This window comes from Melanotaenia boesemani, chromosome 8, assembly GCF_017639745.1.
Source record: "Melanotaenia boesemani isolate fMelBoe1 chromosome 8, fMelBoe1.pri, whole genome shotgun sequence".
Lineage (NCBI taxonomy): Eukaryota > Metazoa > Chordata > Actinopteri > Atheriniformes > Melanotaeniidae > Melanotaenia > Melanotaenia boesemani.
The window spans coordinates 10,648,311-10,670,369 of record NC_055689.1 but is presented as its reverse complement, the minus strand read 5'-3'; the positions used below and the strand labels follow the sequence as shown (position 1 = coordinate 10,670,369).

The window sequence follows — 22,059 nt, the reverse complement described above, 5'->3', positions numbered from 1 at the left end:
TAGTTATTTGAGTGATTTTTATCCATTAAATAGCTCAGGATAAATGCTCCTGAGATGTATTTGAGAAGTCTCTGCTCATAAAGTCCCACAATTATCCAAATAAAATAAGTAAATAAAGAAATATTCTGCCTTATTAGAATATGATTTTAAACAATCAAATGCAAAACCATTTTACCTACACTACTTAACCTGTGTTCATATTTTGTTTTTACTTAATTATTAGAGTGGTTATAATCCAGTTGCATGAATGCACCTAAATGCAATTTGATAGAAAGTGAAAACAGCTTGCAGGAGGTGGTGAAACTAAAAAATGTTTCACTTTGCAAAAACAGTTTCCAGCTTATATCAACAGCAGAATACACATCTAAACAGCTGTGATGGACTCAGGCGGAGGACAGCTGCTGTGTAACTAATGATTTAGACGTAACCGATGAAGCGTGAGTGTGACAGCTCACCTGTCTGAGGAGAGGAAAAGCAACAGTGTCATTGGCCATTATATCCAGCCTGGATCTAGTCATGTTGAAGTAGTTTTTAATTTTAGTTATTTAATAGGGTTACTGCTGTTATGCCACATGCAGATCCATCAGGTTTTTCATTAACTCGGATAGAAAATTAACAACAACTTTCAACAACTTAAACTCAGACAATAAAACTCCTGTTAAAGAGTCGATACCAACTTCATGTTCGGTGAAGTTAAGTTTCATTTGGATGGACAGTTCAAGATATGATGTTCTCTTAAAGCTGTAATGTGAAGAATTTAGTAACTTCTAGCAGGCAAGCAGATGACTGCAACAAGCTAAACATCCTTTTTTTCATTCTCCTCTTCCAAACATAACAAACTGGGGGCTGTGATGAATGTAAATGGCTTTCTCTAGAGCCAGAGGTTGTTTTGTTCACCCTGGACTACACAACAAACATGCAATGTGCAATATGACAAACAGCAAAGAAAACATCCTGCACAATCTGTCGCTATAAAAAGAGCTCATTAAAAAAGGTTAAAAAAAACCAAAACAAAAACATACCAAATATATATTTTAATGCGATTACACACATATTTGAAAATTACTGTACAGTAACAGATCAACCTAAATTTACACACTGCAGCTGTAACAAAAGGCAGGTGAGTGAAAAAGACACAACAGGTGCTTTGTCTAATTTCTTATTAGATCCATAAAGCCCTACCGTGTTCTCAGCCAGGGATCTGAATTTCTGCATCTTCTCAGTTATCCAAAGTCAGACATAAAAACGTCTGATTTCCCAACTGTAGCTTATTAGTAGTATTTTCAGCTTCTGATGTTCTTAATTTAGTTGGAGCCAGTCCTACACACTCCTTCACAAAACATTCTTTCTTCTAGGGTGGAAAAATAGTTTTCATATCGTAAATGAGACCCAAAATTTAGGCTGCTTTTCACAAACATGTTGTTACTATGTTTTATTGTAGCAGGAGAAGAGCTTGTCTTCTGCAACCTGGCAACCAAAATTTACTCCAGATTAACTTCAACCACGCTAATAAAGCTAAAATATGCTTTTGGCTTTTTTCTATCAGAGGCTATAAATATGAGGATTCACATCAGTATCAGTTTAATCCTTTTTAATCTACTGTAATATTAGTAAATGGCTGTAATTTCAGAGATAAAAAGCAAAATAACTGGGACACTGAACCAATGCATGTATGGGATTTTAGACAAAAACAGATCAACTACTTACGATTCGGACCAGATTATCTTTTGGTAGATGGATCAGAGAGAACATTCACTGGGTCGACCAAATGCAGCTAAAATGTTTAAGACAGTGGCGTAAACCAAGATTATGTTTCAAAACTAGAGTTTCCCGTCAGTGTTTTTTGACAAAATGCAGTTTTGCAATATTCTGAGCAGCAGTCTTTACCATTTAATTAATAAAAAATTGTGCCTTTATGAAAAAAGGGGTTGGGGTGCCTCAGAGGAGCTTGCTTACCCTTGGAGGAGAGAGAGGTCTTGGAGAGATTGAGGAGGCGCAGACCCTTGTTGAGTCGGCAGACCTGTTGAATCAGGTTGGAGACTCCTGAAAAAGGAAGGAAAAGAGAAAATAAAAGTTTATTTTAATGAAAAAAAAAAAAATAAAAATAAAGTTGGCCAAAAACTGAACAAGCAAATGTTGTGTATTGATTTTTAAAGGAAAATTCCACTAAAACGTGCACATTAACACTTATAATCTCAAATACAGAATCATAAACAATCAGCATTTTGAAGGCTAGTCCAGAAAACCACCACCTGAAATTCTGATGAAAATAATTGTGTTTCTAGTTACATGAAGCAAAAACTCAAATCATTTAAAAAATCTAATTATAAAAAGGATGTGTCGAACAATGCACACCTTTTAAATACCAAGAAAACTTTTTCATCTTTCTCAATACAAAACATAAATTACTGTACTCATATGTGTACTACAGCTAAAATAACAAAATATGCTTTACAATCTCACTCTCCCACACACACACACACACTGTGTATATGAGCACCTTATGTCAAGCTAGATTACATAACACAAAGTTTTCAGTTCAGCAGTTTTATTCGAAACGCTGCAGCCACAACAGCAACAAAAGGCTCGGCTTTATTAAAAACGGGACTCATTGCACTGTGATGTCTACCCCTCATTTCCTGCTCCGCCTTGGTTTTCTCATTTTTTAATAATGTGTGCAAAACCAGCTCACCTAACACCGCAAAAGTTAAGGATGCAGCTATTTATTATACTGTAATCATAATACAAATGTTCACAAACCTTCAATACAGATCAACACACACATACAAGCAAGCCAGGGGGAGAAAGTGTGAGCACAAAGAATTCTTTGAGTCAAGCAGAAGTGACAAGTGTCAGACAGGGAGACACACATTAGCTAATGAGCAATCAGTGCCGGCGTGCCTGCAAAGCTTGACGGTGGCTTACATAGTGCACATGCACACACACAGTACAAACAGTTGATGCATACTGTAACACAACTGAAAAGTGGATTTGAGCAGACAGAAGCGTAAACTATAAGAATAAAGCTTTCACCTAAGGATCACTTAGGATAAGGATAAGGACAGCTTAAAAGACACATGAGAGACAAAAGGAAGTAAAGAAAAGCAGAGAATGGAGATGCATCAAGGACACAGACTGATTTTAAATTCTTTGAACATAAACAAAGCTGCGGTGAAGCAATAGAAATAGAACAGTCGGAGACTGAGAAAGACAGAAAAGTGGTTGGATGAAGGAAAGAGTTCAAAGCAGCTACCTTGGTTGTCAAGTGTGTTATGAGCCAGGTTGAGAGAGTGAATTACAGAGGAAGGGTTCTCAGACAGCGCCGACGCCATCTTCTGTGGAAAATCTCTGGAGGCAATAAGAAAAAAAAAGAAAAAAAAATGTCAATTTTATACTGGCAGAAAAAACTGAAGAAGAAATCTGTCAGAAGTGGTTTCTTGACACGAAAAGTGTGAACAATCTTACAAAACATGTCAATTTGGTATTAAAATCCACTTAATAAAATGTTTAATTAACCATTCAAAGTTTATTTCTATAGCACCTTCCAACACTAAGTTGACCAAAGTGCTTTACATCATAAAAACAAATAAATACAAAGCACATTAAAACAGAAAGATTCAAAGAAAGCACTAAAGAAGCAAAGTGCATTAAAACTAAGTATTAAAGTACTACAAGTAAAACACTTTTACATAAATAGGTCTTGAATTTGGTTCTGAATAGAGGAGGTCAGGAACTCTTGAGGAAGGATATTCCAGAACTTCGGGAACTGCCACTGAAAAGGACCAAGACCCCCCCCCCCACCGCCCATCAGGGCACCTCCAACCGAACGTAAAGCTCTGCTGGGCTGGTGTGTTTTCAAAGGTTCAGACAGATAAGGTGGTGCAAAGCGATTCAGTGCTTTAACAACAAACAGGAGCAGTTTAAACTGTTCCTGGGCTGAAGCGGGAGCAAAGATAACAGGACAGGACCGATAAGCGAGCGGCTGTAGACGGGAGATCCAAGTTTCATTAACACAGACATATAAAACATTGTAATAATCAAGTCTGGAGCTAACAAAGGCATGAAATGTCTCTCCAGAAAACTGCGGCTGACAAATGACTTGACTTTGGACAACAAGCGAAGCCGAAAAAAGATTTTTTACCACCTGATTGAAGTGGGAAGGCTGAAAGACCTAGACTGGGTACAACATCATTTAGCTCACTGGAGGCATCAAACAAACCCATTCTGTTTTATCATTATTTAGGTGGAGGATGTTTTGTGAAAGCCAGTGCTTTATGTCCTTTAAACAGCAGATAGTAAAATTTAAGCTGAATTCATTTACAAACTACCTATAACAATAAAAATGTATTGTTCAACAATGTTTAATCAGCAGCAAACGAAGCTGCTGGTACTGGATTCTCTGTTTTTTTGCTTCTTTAAATAACAATTTTGCTCGACAAATTTCTTGCGCACCGCGTCATGTATTTTGCCGTTTGTCCCGACATACCTGCAGAGGATTATTAGCCAGCTTATTTGCAATTTCCCTCACACACACACAGTGTATTTGCTGTAGCTAAAGGGCTCGTCCACACTTGCTGCTTTTATAAATCCATTTCCAGCCCAAGTGAGAACTGGTGCAAAAGGAAAAAAAAGAACTCACTCCAATCTGCAAACAGTCAGAGCTACAGAGTGAGCACAGCAGCTTAAGAGGCAAATATTCCTCACAGAGCGAAAAGGAGTCAGAATATTACAGTTATTGTTTGCTGGCCAAAGAAAAGACTCAGAGTGAATACTAATACAGATTGCTCATCCACAAGTGGTAGAACAAATCAATAATATAAACTCTGCTTTAAAGATCCCCAGCGGGCATGTTGGGATATATATTCTTCTTTGAACAATATTTTGTGTCCGGCAGGGTTTTCTCATTCAAAAGGGTGTCCATGAATATGCTAATATTTCTTCATTTCAGAAGCTTAACAAGTGGGAACAACATGAGTTCTAGTTCAATAAAAATGTATTCTAAATGTTAAATGCAGTACAGACTTAAAAAGACACATACTACAAAGGAAAGAAATCTGAATGAGTAATGTGATTACTAACTCAAAAGCTCTGGGAAAAAATGGACCACCCTCCACTGTTAGAAACACAAAAAATGAATGAATAATAACCATCATTCCCAAAACAGATCACTATTTGTACATCATAAAATCCACAATTAGCCTTAGTAAAGGTTAGTATTACACAACAATTAAAGTTTCATTGTTATGAAGAAAATTTTAAGTTTTCAATAAGCTGCTTTTTTTCAACAGTAGTCCTCACTTTACGCAAAAGTTCAATTATAGAGGAGGATCAGTGATGATCAAGGGGCCTCAGCAAGGCTGGAATCAGGCAGATGTGTCTTTGTGAAGGAATTAATAAAGCCACATACAAGGCTATCCTAGAAAAGCATTTACTTCCTTATGCCAAGACTGTGTTCCCCAACTCAGAGGATTACAGCAGTACAATCCTCCATCCCACACTGCCAGGGGAATGAAGGTCTGGATGGAGGCTCAACACATCAAGAGCCTGCCATGACCAGTTCAATCTCCAGATCTGAACCCTGCTGAAAAACTCTGGAATGACATCAAAAGGAAGATGGATGTTCACAAACCATCATGCAAAGCTGAGCAGTGTGATTTTTTTTGCAGAAAGAGTGGTAAAAAGTTGCCCAACAGAAATTTGAGCAGTTTGAGCAGTGGTCTCTTATTTCTTTCTAGAGCGCATATGGTTTTATTCATAAAATAATTTACTTCAGTTTTTTTTTTTTTTTAATTTAAGCTCACTTAGAGATGAATATGATCACAGGTTTAATTGTATATGTGTTATTTGACAGTTATATTACTCCATTTCCTTGTTTGCACCAATTCTGAAAGACGAAAAGAAAAGAAGAAAATAAAAGACTGTTTGGTTGTAGAAAGACAATGGTTCTGTTCTAAAACAAATAATAATAATAAAAAAAGATAAATAAATGTTTACCTCTGTAATACCCTGCAAAAGGGTGCCACATTATCGGATAGCATGCCTCAGTTCTGCTCACAGAATCTGTGAGTAGAGTGCAGGGCATCCATGCAGGGAAATTTTAAGTGATAACAGGTTTTGTTTATCTTTTTGTCTACACCAGCTGAAAGAGCAGCAGAAATCTACTCATCCATTCACTGTACAAAAAGATTTTAGCCCACAAAAGTCATAAGGGTGGCTAAAAATAAATATAAATAAAAGGAAACAAACAGGGAGTCCGTATTGAAGCAACACAGAATGTAGGATATTTCTTTTAAAGGAACATTCTACCTACTCTGTATAGTACAAGAACTACCAAGAATGATAATTTAAGGTCAAGCTTTGGGCAATATCTGCTCTCCTATACATGTAAAACACGAATGTTTGGAAATAAACTCTTATTAGACTTATTAGCTCTTTAAAGAGCATGATAAAATCAACTCATTTGTAACTTCTGATTCTTTCAGTCTTTGATATGACAAACCTAATATTCCATTTCAATAAGTATATTTGAATAGGCATCCGTTTAAGTCGTATAAATTGCCTTCCATGTAGAAAGAACTTCACCATTATGCAGCAGTAACTCATCCTGCCCTGAGGCAGCAAATTCTCCTCAGATAACGCTAAATAAGGAAAATGTTTTGCTAAATGATACTAGCCATGCATTGAAGATGAAAAGTCTTGTCAGGTGTCAAGCTCACAATTTAACATGGATTTCAGTGGATTAACACCACGCTTGCTGTCAACATTCAGGTTGCTGGAGCTTTTTGGGGATGGGAAGGTGGAGAATAAGAGGTGGGAGAAGGAGAAAAAGAAAAGAGACAGGTTGGAAAGGGCAAGACATGAGAGGATGGATGAAAATCTGGAAGGTGGGAAAAAAGTGTAGCAGCGAGGTGAAGAGGTGAGACAAGAGTGGAAGTGATAAGATATAAAGACTTGAGGTGATGGAGAACTGATACAGAGATGAAGGTGAAAGGCGGAGAAAAAAAAAGAAAAAAAAAGGTGAGGGAATTAGATTCAACTAGGAGGGGGAATCAGTAGGAAAACCTACGATTTGAGTCCTGCGTTCTCCAACGTGAGCTCCTCCAGACTGTTGGACTTGCTGATTGTGTGCAGAACCTGGTCAATCACCTCTGACCCCTGACGGAAAACACACAACAAACACACTCCAGATTGAAATTTCCTGGGCAGAGAAAGTGACCTTCAGACATGTCGGGTTGTGATTAATCTCCAGATAATATTTTTAAACTTAACAGTTGACCTATTTAACACTGGGGAAAAAAATGTGTAAGAAATATGTTTAGTTAAGATTTTACAGTAAAAAAGTCATTTTAAAGTTTTTTTCCCCACTGATATTCCACTTGCATTTTAGATATTTAATACAGATGTAGTGTAATATTAAACCGATGCATAAAACTATATTAAGGATGGACCTTGGCTCACCATCCTTTAAGATTTGCCTTACTAATTAGATCTCTAATGAGGGCACAATCTCTCATTTTAGTTTGCATGTTTTGGGTACATGATACGTAGATCCACGATGACCCAGAAAAAGGGAACAAGTATGAAATTAGGTCAAAATCAATCTGTTTTTAATACCTTTTGCATTATATACACACACTACAATGCATTTTGACGTTTTGGACTATCGAACAACCATAGAAATGTTCGTAACAGTGAACATTTCAGTGAACAACAGTATGGAGCTAATTTAGGGCCATAATGTTTGTTCATTGAAAGAAATATTTCAAAGTCATAAAAATCTAAGTTGAAAAATGCAAGTTATGTTTTTACTGTGAACTTTAAAAAAACAAATAACTGGATTAAGAAATTAAAATAAAATGTATCAAATATTTATATCAATTTGAATTTAATTGGATTTTTTTTTTCCAAATATTTCTTTCAAATGAACAAACATTATGACCCTGATTTAGCTCCATACGACAAAGTTCAAGCTTCCTGCTGTAAATAGTGTGTGAAATGATTTACCTTTGATGTGCAAATTACAGTTACATAACACAGCTATTACTGCTTCAATAATTACACTAAGCTATGAATCTGTGTCCAAAATCACAACACAAACATAAATTAGGTATATAAATGAATAAAAACAAGATTCAGAATTTTCTGAACATTTTTTTTTTGGGTAAACATTTGGATCATACATTGACTAGCAGAATAGAAAATAACATATGAATACATAAACTGATTGGTAGCCTACATCTGGCAACAAGAGTTATAAATGAGAAGGAAAAAATAAAGATATTACTATGCGCATGTCTTTGCAGTACAGCTTGGTGAACCAGGTGTTGTAAGCAATGGATGCCACGATCACTGCCAAGTCCCTGGAATGAAGGAATACACACACATATATGCATACATATTAGATATATATTAGCTTTCAATTAGTAAACTCCATCTGCTGGAAAAAATATTTGCTGTCATTGATCTATAAATGTACATTCTCTTGGGCTAGCTTTTTCTTTGCTCCCTGTTTGGTTAAAAGCAGTTTATCATTGTGACAGGGAAAACTCTACAAGCTAGGCTGTTCTGCAAAAGATGAGTGATGCTCAAGCTCCTCTGTGGAAAAGCAGAGAATGAAAAAAAGAAAAAAAAAGAGAGATGTGGTAATCGATGGCTGGGTCAGTGGATTATTCAATAAAACCACACTTTGATTCCAGCAGCAGACCTCAAACACAGCCATATCCAGCATTGTGGACACAGACAGAGCCCACAGATTTGTGTGCTTGGGAGGGAGACATTTTCAGAATCCCTGAAGGTCCAACTAAACCCTTACTGCAGCTACACCTGCTATACATCATCTGACAAACAAGAAGCAAAAGAGTAAGGCGAGGCAGGGGGAAAGAAATCCAGATAGAGAAAAGAATAAAGGATGAAACAGAAAGAGTGAGTGACAGAATAACAAAGAGCAAGAGAAAGAGGCTAATTTAGCCATGGAGGGTCCTTGTGCCAGTTTTGCCATTACTGACTGCAGCCTGCAGACCAGTCTACTGTGACTAACACAGCTGAGTCCTTGTATGTGTTAGCAGATGATGCACATGTCAGGATTCATCACCAACACTGATTCATATTTTGACAGCAGAACATGTAATTGACCTTTGTGTTATCTCACTCAGTCATGGAGTAATACAAAGTTTCTGTCAATTTGTACTTGTGCAGTTCATGCTGACAAACATCCCACAGTCTGTTAGAGAATGACGGAAAAACCAAAAAAAAAAAAAAAAATATGATCAATACCTCTAAAAACAGCAGATACAGTAAGGGCAGATTTTGTACAGTATGGCTCATGGGCAACCAGTGAAAGGACCAAAGAAGAAGAAGCTACGAGGCATTTTATGGTCATACAGAAAACAACAGTCTACTGTGCTGTCTCTTTTTAAGATCATATCCACTGTTGCCATGTTTAATATTGTATATTACTTAAAACTGACGTGAAAACTCAGAGATTAACTCTGAACACTGCCCTCTAGTGGATGTATTGCCAAACAACCATGCCAACATAAAGCACAGCTGGAAGTACAGTATGTGGGCAGTGATGTTTGAACATTTTACATGGACGTCCCACTTTATGTTCATAAAAAGGTGTAAATATGCGTGTGTCTTGTATTTGGATGTAAAAACCTTTGCTTCCTGCTGTTGTATTTATTGCACTAAAAATGCCATCATGAAATTTTAAAGAAATGTTTTAGGTCTTACGTAAGATCCTTTTTTTATTCTGTTAATATTTCAGTGAATAGAAAATTTTAGCAGGTGCTAAAAGAAGACTGTTTTTCCAGTACAAATTCACACTTTAAACATTTGCAACAATTATCTTTCAAAAAATGTCGATTCACCTTAAACAGATTCAAGCTAGGTTATTACCAACTGGTAAAAAATTTTATGTCCCTGTACTAAACTATAAGGTACAGTTACACTTATCTCTACATGAATTATATTATTGACTAAATAGTGCAAATTAAAGAATATAACTCAAAAATTTAGGCAAAGGCTCAAGTTGCGTTCTCCTAACCTAGCCTGTTAGTTTAAACTTACTTAAAGCCTTAAAACAGAGGAAAATGTTAGCACGGTTCTGCCAAAAGTAAAAAATCCTGCCTAATGTTTATGCTGCAAATGTATATCATATCTCTTTTTATCTCTTTTGTAACAAGTTTATTAAAACGAGGCAACTTTTAAAAAGTGCTTTTAAACAGAGTCAAGCTAAATGTGTACGTTTCTCTGCATGCTAAACTAAGTGAACGCAAGCTGTAGCTTCATATTTACGGTTATACGAGTGTTGGCAGTGATCTGAATTATTCAATCAAGCTAAAAAAAAATCATTTGCACTCATGTGGATTGAAGGTTCAGGTTGATGAAACTTTAAAACACCTGTGCACAAATCTGCATGTTGATTCATAACTATTAGAATTTTTTTTAAATTGGGTGAGAATGTGCTGCTCACAACGTGATCAACGGTAGCCTTGGATGAGCAATTAACAATCATCACAGTTAAACCTAACTTTATTTTGTTCTGTTCTGAGGAGGTGCTGGAGGAAAGGTCCTGAGTGTCGTTCAAATCAAAGACTCCCTGAAACATTTCATGGCAACAAGCCAAGATAATTAATTACAGGGTAGATACTATCGAAGTGTATGCAGCAGATGTGTTTTATTCTCTGTGGAGCATTAACGAGCTTGGTAAATGTCATAGCAATCTGTCTATTACACTGTATTTCCAGGGATAGACAAAAAGTCAACTGGTGTCACTGAAAACATTTTACATATCAATAATAAACCAATCCCCTCTCCAGCTGTAAGCTGGCTCGACTGGAAACATAAATGTACTTTAACACTGCAATAAATCCGTGCAGTGTCACACTAAACATGTCTCGGATGCAGCAATGGTAACAGATGAGGCACAAGACAACACTGGTGCAGATGAGGGTGTGTTTAGTGAACAAGAAAAATTAAACCATCAAAACTGAAAAACAGTTGGACACTGCATGGAGACTTGCATATCAGTATGTGTGTTTGCACACAGAGGATTGACTGTCATGCCAGGAGGTGCCAAAATAAGTTCTTGAGGCAGAAAGGCATAACCATTTTCACAAACACACAGGGAGCACAAGCAATTGTACGTAAGCCAAAAAAATCAACTTAAACTGACACACTTTCTCTCTCTGCAACGTGATGTCAAACTGCAGCAGCCAGACAGAAACAGGCAGTCTGAGTGACTCAGCTGAGGAAAATTAATGAGAATGAGATGAGACAGGGGAGCAGAAAGAGGTGTCCGCTTTCAGTCAACAGGTATAAGCAGAGAAGGTGTTTGGATGGACAGCAGTAGGCAGAAGAAGAATCACCCTGTCTCTTGCACTAACAGCAGACGAGCTCGATCAGGAGAGATGGAGGTAGTGAAAGAAGAGAGGGAAAGGGGGGAGGACAGTAATAACAACCTCTAGCATGTGATCAAAGAAAAACTTTTCCTTACAGACCTTTTCTGTAGACTTTCTATTATTTCCTCACTGTTTTTTTCATGTGGGTTGGTTGTTCTTTGCAGAGGCATCACTGGGAAGATAATTGCATCCTCAAGGCAATAATATGTTAAAATAAGATCTTAAAATAATCACACAAAATGCTTACTGTAGCAACAACAAAGGCTAGGAAGTGGTTTATGGCTCTTAATATGAAACACATTAATATATTCATGACTCACTGCTGAATCATATTTCTAGGAGCTTCATCATTTCTCAGCACAGCTAGGTTTCACTCCTATGATGAGATATGCATTTTTTAGTGTGAATCCATCCTCCTCTGTAAGGAGTGTTGTTGCAACACATGGAAAAAGAAAGAATTTAATTGCCCTCTGCAATTTTAAAGATAAAACATCAACCCCCTTGGAAAAAAATGTAGAAAAAAACCCATATGGCATTTTAAAGCTGTTTTTGAGCCCTTGATTCTGCTGCTGACAAGCATATCCATTCTCTTTTGTAAAATATTACCGAGTATCTATCAAAAACAAAAGCCCAAGACAGAAAGACTGACAGAAAGTGAACAGTAGACTGACAAACTCTAAGGGGAGGTCTTTTGAAACAAACAAACAAAAAAAAAAAAAAAACCTCCACTGTCATGAGGCCTGACAGCTAAAGATGCACCATATCGTCTGGGAACCATTTTGAAAAATATCATGGTGTAAAATGAAAAGCGAAAGTCTTCTAACACTACCGTGCCGTCAGAAAGTATTTCGACAAATGTGGTTTATATTTTGGGTCTGTGCTCCAGAGTAATAGTTATAGTTTTTGTATGAATTTTGAGGTTTAAATGTTGAAATTCAGCTTTAGTTACATTCCCTGGGACTACAAGCCTGGTTTATTTGGTGCCACATGACAAATTAGACATGTGCTGAACATTTAATTACACAATATCGATTAAAACAAGCTAAAGGTCAATATACACTAGTGCTGACTGGCTCACCTACATTATTCGCAATGTGTGTTTCTTAATCTGTCTGGAAAGAAAATCCATTTTCTTAACAGATTATTATCTTTTACTCAATCAATTTACAGACTTCAAAAGAGAGCTCTAACCTTTTTATAATGTTGTGAATTTTCCATTCTGTGCTGGAAACTATACCAGAAGAGCAGGTCATGACTTTTTACACATAGAGTCAGACACTGAGAAATATTTGCAATTTCTTTACAAACTATGTGAGAAAAAAAGACAGCATCTTGTGATTTCTATAGACATGAAGGGCTATTTTGCCTGCCATTGTCCAGAGACCAAACAAAACTGCACTCCTGCAATGAACTCCAGTAGTAAAAACTTTACAAGCTGTAAACTGGATCAGATGCAGCAGATGATTCATTCAGTTTTACTAGACTTGTGATACTGCAATATGGATGAGGATGGGTTTCCTTGGTATGAGCTGTAGCAAAGAGGGATTTGCCTCTGCTTTGAACAATATATTAATAATGCAGTGGAGAGCCTTTATTCCAATGCATGCACAGTAGAATCTGTTACTGCAAATGAACTTCAAAACTGAATGGCTAGTGCTTAAAACAGCAGGCTAAAGATGGTGCATCAGCATAGATTGAACCTCAGTGTAATTGTGTGACACTAAGAATAACTGAGAAGTCTTATAAGTCCAATCAAGTGCAGTTTGCAAGTTGTCTTATTAACAAAAAATATGCACAATTTTTGTGGAAATTCAAAGTGCTAATAAACCTTTTTGATTGGTTTTTGCAATATCTATCACAATGGATTATCTTGTTATCGTAGACTTTATGACAACACCAGCATTTCAAAACGTTATAATATTTCTGATCTAAAGCAGCTGAAAAGAGTTAACTTTCCTGTCTGGATGCAGAGTTTTACTAAAAACAAACACAACTCAACAGAGGATAACGAACCTGGAATACCAAATGTCATGTGAAAACCAGTTGAAATGTGAAGGCGGTTTATTCTAAGCATCCGCTTCTACTGTAAGTTCCAATGATCATCAGGCTGCTAAGACAAAAGTAAACAAAAAGGAAAAAAATAGCGACTGGGCGCTGAGATTACATCTGGACAAAGCTGTAAATAACTTTGTCTTCTTTTCATTTTGAATAGTTTCACCTTAGATTTCTCTAGATTTACCCTCCTTCTCCTGTAGCCTACTCATGTCTGGGACAGAATCTGTAAAACATAGCTTTGTTTTGTTAGGCAAATGTCACACAGCTAATCTTTGGACAGGTTAGACTTTATCTTTTGTCATGTTGTCATGTTTAATACTACAGGAGTAAACCACCAACTCTGATTCTGTAAAATAGAGTTAGCAATTAAGCAAACGTTGGCTAACAGTGCTATGCTTTCAGAACTCTGAGTTTTCTCATTCTACAAATTAATTTCTATTTAATGGACAATATTCCCCTTAATCCTTGACCTTTCTTGTGCTTGTACATTTGTAATCTTCTCAGTGTGTGGATCCATGTTTTTATTGTTAAAGTTGTTGTAGCTTGTTTTCTAATAATACATCACTGCATTGCTTTATTTTTTGAGGTGGACAGAATTCTGACAAACATTCAAGTTGTTATAGGAGGGCTTGTATAGATATATTCTTTCATCTTGTTTTTGGTTCATATTAAGTCGCTGGGGTTGTTAACCTGCAAGTTGGCTTTTAAACATATTGCAATGATAAAACCTGCAGCACTAAGGTGATTTAGAAGGACTATTAAGTTAAGAAGAGATATCGTAAGTGAACAGCTTAATTAAGCATATTTGAAAATACTCAATCATCATGAACTTCATAGTTAATCACCTCTACATTAAGCTATGCAGCTGAATGGTCGTGACCGGCAGAGTCATGCAGCCAAATAGGCGTTTCCTACTATGAGACTGAAGAAGAAAATGAAAAACTGAAGGTGGCTGCAGCTCAGTTTTGGCAGACCATTACAAAAGATGATGAACTATGCCTGGCTGATGTGTGTAGCCTACAGACACCAGCCTGATATTAACTTCAGCATAACTGACAAGCATTAAATAGGACTTGTATTATTTTGTGCAGTTATTTCTTGTCTCCCTAAATGATGTAGATATAAACAATCACAAATAAGCTCATTCATGTCACATTCAGTGTGTTAAATTACAGAACTAACATTGGCTGCACTCTCTACTGCTGCTGTCTGAGTTTGGCATAAATTAGTTGTGGCTTCTGAATCAGTTTAAGCGTGCAACCAGTAATGAGCCTGGGTGTTAAGATGTCAGTAAACTGTGTCACCTGCTGTCAAGATGGCTGAAATCCAGCAAGTTGAACTCTCGGTTGTCCTGAGAGTGGTAGATTGTGTCTACATCCTTGAAAAGACACAAAGAAACAAAGCAAGACAGAGAAAACTATAAATGGAGGTTAAGATAGATATAAGGCTATTTTTTTTCTAATATTGCCAACATCCTTTTAAAGCCAAAAAACACTGGCTAGTGCTGCTGTAAAGTCAGTCTGGCCTTCTCACCCACTGAACTTCTTCTTTGCAGCCAATTCCATTGTAGTCACAAAGAGCAGCGTATGTCTCAGAAAAACCACCTAAAATGTGAAGAAAATATACAAATCAATCCAAACATCATAACAGATCACAAATGGCAATGGTGGAAAAAAAGAGGTGTAAAAAAAAAAAAAAAAAAAAAAAAAAAAAAAAAAAAAAAAAGAGAGAGAGAGAAACAGAGAGGCAAGAGGGTGCAGGCCAAAGATGAAAGAGACTGAAATAGTCTGTAGAAAGATTAGCAGTAAACACTGAAGTGAGATGAAAGCACAGAACAATATCATCAAAGAGTTCGTCTTGTAGATAAAAAGGATTACCAGAAAAAAGTGAAATCATCTTTAGTCTTCTGACCCAGTTAAGGACAATTACCAAAAATGATTTGTTGTGAGTCAGTGTGTGTCAGTGGTCACTGAGATGATGTCTGTGTGGATGTCCCTACGCATGTATGCACAGTGGTGATGCAGACCCAACAGTTAGGGACTAACCGCAGGTTTTCGGAGGCTCCAATGACGATTCTGAACTTGGTGAAAACTTGTGACTTTCATCGGGCATATCTCCCTCTGCTCGACAAATAGGAGGACTGAAAACAACAAGAGAGGGAAGTTAACCAAACCATACACAAAATTACTTTAAAATCAATGTAGTTCATCCAGTGGATTCTGCTGACGTGTGCAAGACTTGAAGACATGCATCCAAGTATTTGAGACATTTACTAAAAACCCAGAATCCTCCAAGCACCTTAACACCTATGCTCTCCATCATGGTATAAGTTCTGCAGGAGCCCTGGCCTAGATCACTTTGAAGTCCTCTGTTGCAAGTTGTGTGAAAGAAGCAGATTATTCTGTAGTTATTCTTTTTCTTCCCTAAACTGTGACTGAGGCACCCTCAAGCAAGGCATTTAAACTTCCTGCTTAAGTAGTGCCCTGAAATGCCAATTAGAATGACAGAAAGCTGCTCCCAGGCTTGAATGATTTACCAAAAGCAACCCTCCCTTTCTCTGTGAGCACTTCTCCTGCAAGACATCACCATCATAATGATAATCAGAAAAATGCATTAACAGACATCGTTGAGTTAAATAAGGACATGAGAAGCAGCTAATCTATTTCTACAAAATAAAAACACAAATGAAAATTATCTCTAAGATTGTAGACTTACTTTAATTAGAATAAAGTAATTAGAAAGGATGCTAATTTGTAGCAGACTTGTTTTTGGTCAAGTAGAGTTGGATGAAACTTAACTTAGCATTTAAACTACTTATGACATTGCTTTGGTCATGAATAAATAACAAGTCAAGTGTAAAATTGGATCTCTGAGATGCTGTTTGAAGCTCCCTCCTGCAAACAAATGAAAAGGAGCATATACCTCAGCTTACTTGTGCTGTTCTCTCTGAAAACTGCCTTTTACATATATTTAAAAAAAGCATCCAGTGTGCAGTACAGTGAAGGATTGGGATTCTAAACTTTAGTAAATACTGCGCTCATCTGTAATTCTGTGCCGATTCTAAGTGCGTCAGTGTTTTTTCTGTTCTGGGTTGAAGGACATACGATGGATGTCTGAAAATCTACACATGCACACATAATGCTGCAGTTTATCTATTTTGCCATTTTTGAAAGGATTACAATATCATACTTCCGAATTTAACACACACCATCCTTAATCCCGTTTATCAACAAATCACATGCCACACCTGACCACATCCATGACCTTAATCCCTACCGTATCACTCATCCTCATGTTATTTTTATACTACTTGCATTCTGCAGTTCAATTCAGCGGCTCCAATCAGTTACACAGCTCCATGATCAAATCGACAACTACATCCCCTCTCCTCCGTTCTCTCCACTCTTTATTCTCTTTCAATGTTCTCACTAGAAGCAATCATCTGCCGTCATTCAAAAGGAGAGTACAGGGCTGAGTTAGCCTTGTGCAGATCAATATCAAGAGTAAAGTCAATCCCATTGCTTTTAAAATAGTGGATGAGACCCAGGAGAAGGCATGTTCTCTCCATTTTGCTCCCTACTTATACAGCCACACGATCTTAGGGGGGGGGGAGATATTCAATGACTCAAATACAATTTTATCCAGGATTTTCTCTGGTGTGTCCACTTGGCTTTGAAAGTGCAGAGGAATGCAGCAACCACTTTAGGATTATGCATAAAAAGGATTCATGGCTGGAGAGGTTGAGTCAACAGCAAACTTGTCCTCTGATATTCATGCTTTTACCGCCTAAACTGTGCTAGAATAATAATAATAAAAAAAAAAAAAAAAGAGAGAAGCACACAATCAACTCTGTGTCAGCTGGTCAATTTAATTCAACCAGTGCTGTTTTTAATGTGTCCTGTGACACAGAAATGGATTGGATGCAAAATTCACCAAGACAAGAATCAATGTGTTTGTTGGGGATGAAAACTGTTGCTGCCAGCCTGCCAGCACACGGGACAGTGTTCTTGTTGATGTTGGCTAACTTGTCTTTGCATGTCAGCACAAAAGCACAAAGTTTAATGTCTGGAGGGCTTACGCATAAATCGAGTTGTTGAAGACTCTGGAGAGGGCATAGTTGATGTGGCTGACCATGTGATCCAGCTGGTCCTGAGTCTGTAGTCTCAGTGTGTAGGTAGTCTTGTCAGTATCAATGATAACCTGTAATATGAACATGACTGTTTATTTCAGCTTTTAATTTATAGTTATATTTTGGTCCATGAATACAGGAAGTGTGTCTCTCACCTGGTGTTCTGGGTAGGTGTTCATTGCTCTGATTTCCAGAAAGTTGAAAGTGACCTCCACCTAACAGTAAAAACATTACTGTCGTTCATACAGACACAAAGGCGTATTCCTATTCAACATAATCCACTTAGCTCATGTTTTTTGAACACTTATAATAAATCAACTACAGCAAGTAATGTGGGATTGTTAGTTTGATATTGAAAGCATTAGTCTTTCTCACAGGCTCTTTCCTCCCATGGTGCACACAGATGTCCATGCACATTGACCCATCTCTCTTTGCCCCATGGTCCAGTTCTGATGTTCATGTGCCCATTGTAGGCACCAATATCATTCTATCAGAACCAGCATATAGTATATTGACATACAATAGCTCCTCTACTGGATTAGACAACATTGGCTAACCTTCACCTTGGTCGCCCATGACCACCAGTTCACTGGTTTTCCCCACAACTTATGGATCTCAAAGAACACTACTTCTAACTGTCTGGTCCATCTGCTCAGCTTAATGTCTGAAATCCTTACAGACCAGATTATTTGTTAACTCGAACCCAGTATTTAAACTTTTCCCAAATTCAGACAGATTTGAATTTCCAAGAAACAGCAACCATGTTAACAGTTAGCTAACCGTTAGCCAACTGTTAGCTAAACAGATAGTTAGCTGCAAACACTACAAATGTCTGTTGACATATTTATACCAATATAACAGTATTTCTACAATTTATGCTATCTTAAGCAATATACAAATGATGAGAAATTGCTAAAATAGCTCAGCTAACATGGAACAGTTAAGTTATCCACACCTCTAAAGCCTTCTAATGTTTTTAACACTATCTTGTTTTTTATTACCAAAAAGCAGCCATTAATTTAACCTTCCAGTTATAGCTGTGTATTAAATTTTAAAGTGAAAAAGCATGTGAAACGGCCTTTGTTTTCACTTTTTAAACAATGTTTTCCTTAAGGTTTGAATGGGGAGTGAATGAATAATGGATTAATAACACTAAGTTGCTTTGGGTGCCTTGAAAAGCACTAAAAGTCTAATCCATTATTATTATTATTATTATTATTATTATTAAGAACAAAAACTGGTAAGAGCAAAAGACCCAACAGCTTGAAAAGATAGTGCATGTGGGGCTATAAAAAAAGAAACTGCTGGAATTTCTGTAACCAACCAATTATTAAAATACAAAAAAAAGCTTCTCACTGTTGAAAAATTAGTACACATCTCATGCAGGATGAGTCATAAACATCCATTTATCATTTTTCCAGGTAAAGGACAAAAATATTACAAAGAATGCCTTCAGAATTAGTTTTTTGTCCTTGGTGGTCCAGATTCTAGCATAAAGGCAATGAGTAATGCTGGACACATAAAATCCTTTTAACATCAAATTTGATTTAATCTGAAATTCAAACTGTTACAGTGCAATTGCTCTTATCCACCTCTTGCCAAGAAAGCTAATACACATATTTCATAAAATGTCTCCTGCTTCTTTAGCCTTATGAAACTTCCCACCTATCATCTTTATTGTCATCATCATTCATTGCTGCAATTCTTCTGAAACATTACCACAGTCATCAAGGTTACCTTCTTTCTCTTACTCTGAAAAATCTTTTACAATTTTACTTTTTTGTTTCAGCTCTATCGAATTACCACAAGATCAAGGAAGGTAAGTGAAAGCCATAAAAACCGTCTGAGATAGTGGGGGGAACATTTACCTTGGTGGGCACTTTGACAGCAAAGAGATACAGTCTCCATGTTGCCAGGACCTGAGGGGAGAACACATTTATTTTTCTGTCATTGAGCAGGAAATGCAAAATGCAAATCACAGCAAAAAATAGCTCAGCACAAACATCCCATAAAGACAGCACATAATCTTTGCAGTTCATCCAAATGGTTTGTAAGTCATACAAAGCACTGAAGACATTAGCAAGTAAATGAATGTGTTTGAACATGTTTGTGAAAGAAAGATGATGTTGAGATTGCAGGTCATAAGTTTTGTGTATTACGCCTCACTGGGCTAGAGAGGAAAGCCAAAGAAATAAAGACAAAGAACATGGCAGGAGAAAAGATGTGTTTTTGTCAGAAAAAAATGCATTACCATTTTTAAGTGTCTAGGGTGAAATAAGAGAAGCAAAAATGTGAATACATTCACATTTAGCCAATGAAATTAATCTCATTCATAATTCAGAAATCCACTATTAGCATACCCCATGCATGCACTGTGCTTCTCTACCCCTCCCAGTTATTTCTCCAACTCTTGGCCACACTTTCACTCTGCTCTTTTTCAGCTAGCTTCCAAACTCCCCCTCCTGCCTCATCATAATTCTCCCCCCTTGCATCCTGCCATTCCTCTAAATTGTCTCCTCATCTTCTTGGAAATGTGTTCATTTTTCCACATCTTCATCCTTAATCCCTAATCCCTCCATCTCCCTTTGCAACGCTTTCTCCTGTCTGGCTTGCTTTGCTCCTTCCCCTCTTGCCCTCACACCCACCTCTCTCCTCCCTTCTCCCCAACTCCCCTGTCTCCTTTTCCAATTCAGTTTTGCCATTCTTTTTCTGCTCTGTCGCTTTTAATTCCTCAAGGCCTCTCTGTGCTGAATGGCTAATGGCGCCCTGCTGAGAGACGGTGAGAGGAAGAAAGAAAATGAAACGTACAAAGAAGTAGAGAGGAAGGAGAGATTGGAGGCGATAGAAAGACAGAGACACCAGAATTCCCTCATGATAATAGAGTCTTCAGATTCTGATCCACAACTCCTAGAGAAGCTGGCCTCACAGATCAGCCTAGTGTCCTTAATGTATAGGCATCCCAAACAGACTCCCACAGAGAAGATAGGCAGAATAATAACCCCCACTAAGGGGGGGAAAAAAACAAACTCACCACTTCGCTATGGGGAGGTGCCTTTGCAGAACATCGTTAGTCCAAGTCAAAGCTCATTGACAAGTTTGAAAACAGTTATAGATCCAGATAAAAGTAGAGGTATTTCTGGCACCCACACAGACAGAAAGCACTCAAAAGCTCTGCTACCTGACAAAGGGTATCATCTTGTAAACAAAGGCATTAATAATGCAAACCCTCAGATCTCAGGCCAGTTTGATCCTCCAATGCTGAGACGATTTAATAAGAAGACTTTCTTCTTTTCTCAATGTATAATTTGCAGTCTGCTTAAGTAACACTGACAATCAAGAATCCTGTGCAGCTGTTAATTAATAAAAACTGAGTGGCATTAAATGAAGAAGTACGTCCAGCAAAATCATTTTTAGTCATGCTACAATTCCTGTCCTTCAAATCCTTATTCTAACCTCATTGCAGCCAACGGTCCTCCATTAAAAACCAAGACAGGATTAATGCTGCTAGCAAACCTTTCGTCTTGTTCTATATTTTATGATTCATACAAAAACTATTAAATCAGTTGCTGGCACTTCAATCAAAAAGTGGTTTTCTGTGTGGCAATTCTAAAATCTACTTTATATTGTTTAATATTCATGAAATTAGTGAGATTTGAGTCTCAATGTTGAGCTAACACCTGTTAATTTAAATGTTCAGCCCCCTGCATTAGTTGCTAGGCAGTGATCAAATAGTGAAGGAAAGTGAGTCAAAATTATATACTTACACTTAGGCTTCACATCAATATTTAAGTCAGTTTCATCCAGACCTCCAACTCAGAGATGAGGATCTACTCTTCATGATAATCTTTTGCAGCTGAAGTCATCACCCGATTTAACAGACATGAGATCAGTCAACATGATCAAATTATAAGACCATGCTTTCTCACCTGGGGGACAGTAACTTTAACAACTGCACACGCTGTATTAAATAAATAAAAAAGAAAACTGCTGTTAAACACTGGTAAGTAGGCTATCACTTGTATGTTTGAGAGTGGTACTTTGCAGCAATTTGAGTGTTTGCGCAAGTTTTCCAAGCAAAAACATTTGAAATTACATACCACTGTGTTAGGTGGTAACCCTTGCAGCATTAATTCAATACTAACAAAAAGTTATTTTAAAATCATAAGTATCCCTAACGATGATATATATGTCCTTTGACATTTCTTTAAAGTATACAAAAAATGCAGCTCATCCCAAGATATGTACAAAGATAATATAATTACAAAAAGGAATATGTTTAAAAAAAAAAAAAAAAAAAAAAAAAAAAAACTCCCAGATAAAACTCTTAAAAGGTTTCTCATTAAAATTCTTCCACTAACACAGACAAATATTTGCTGGTTGCTGATAGTATGTTTTTAGGACAAGCAAAGTGTGACTGTCCACTGCTGACTTACTGCCTCATGAAGTAATGAAAAAGTGGAGGAAAACATATCT

General features: G+C 37.1%; 1 protein-coding gene across 5 annotated transcripts in view; it reads right to left on the bottom strand.

Moving 5' to 3' along the window:
* carmil3 (capping protein regulator and myosin 1 linker 3) overlaps window positions 1-22,059 on the bottom strand; it is a 130,329-nt gene that overhangs the window by 56,863 nt on the left and 51,407 nt on the right. For all 5 annotated transcript variants that reach the window (XM_041992025.1, XM_041992021.1, XM_041992023.1 and 2 more), the window contains exons 3-12: window positions 19,455-19,505; window positions 17,742-17,801; window positions 17,536-17,657; window positions 15,503-15,597; window positions 14,991-15,061; window positions 14,762-14,835; window positions 8,285-8,360; window positions 7,067-7,155; window positions 3,254-3,348; window positions 1,957-2,043 (exon numbers count right to left, since the gene is read on the bottom strand). In XM_041992025.1, coding sequence (XP_041847959.1) covers window positions 1,957-2,043; window positions 3,254-3,348; window positions 7,067-7,155; window positions 8,285-8,360; window positions 14,762-14,835; window positions 14,991-15,061; window positions 15,503-15,597; window positions 17,536-17,657; window positions 17,742-17,765 — 733 coding nt within the window. In that variant the 5' untranslated portion in view covers window positions 17,766-17,801; window positions 19,455-19,505. The remainder of the gene's footprint in view (window positions 1-1,956; window positions 2,044-3,253; window positions 3,349-7,066; window positions 7,156-8,284; window positions 8,361-14,761; window positions 14,836-14,990; window positions 15,062-15,502; window positions 15,598-17,535; window positions 17,658-17,741; window positions 17,802-19,454; window positions 19,506-22,059) is intronic.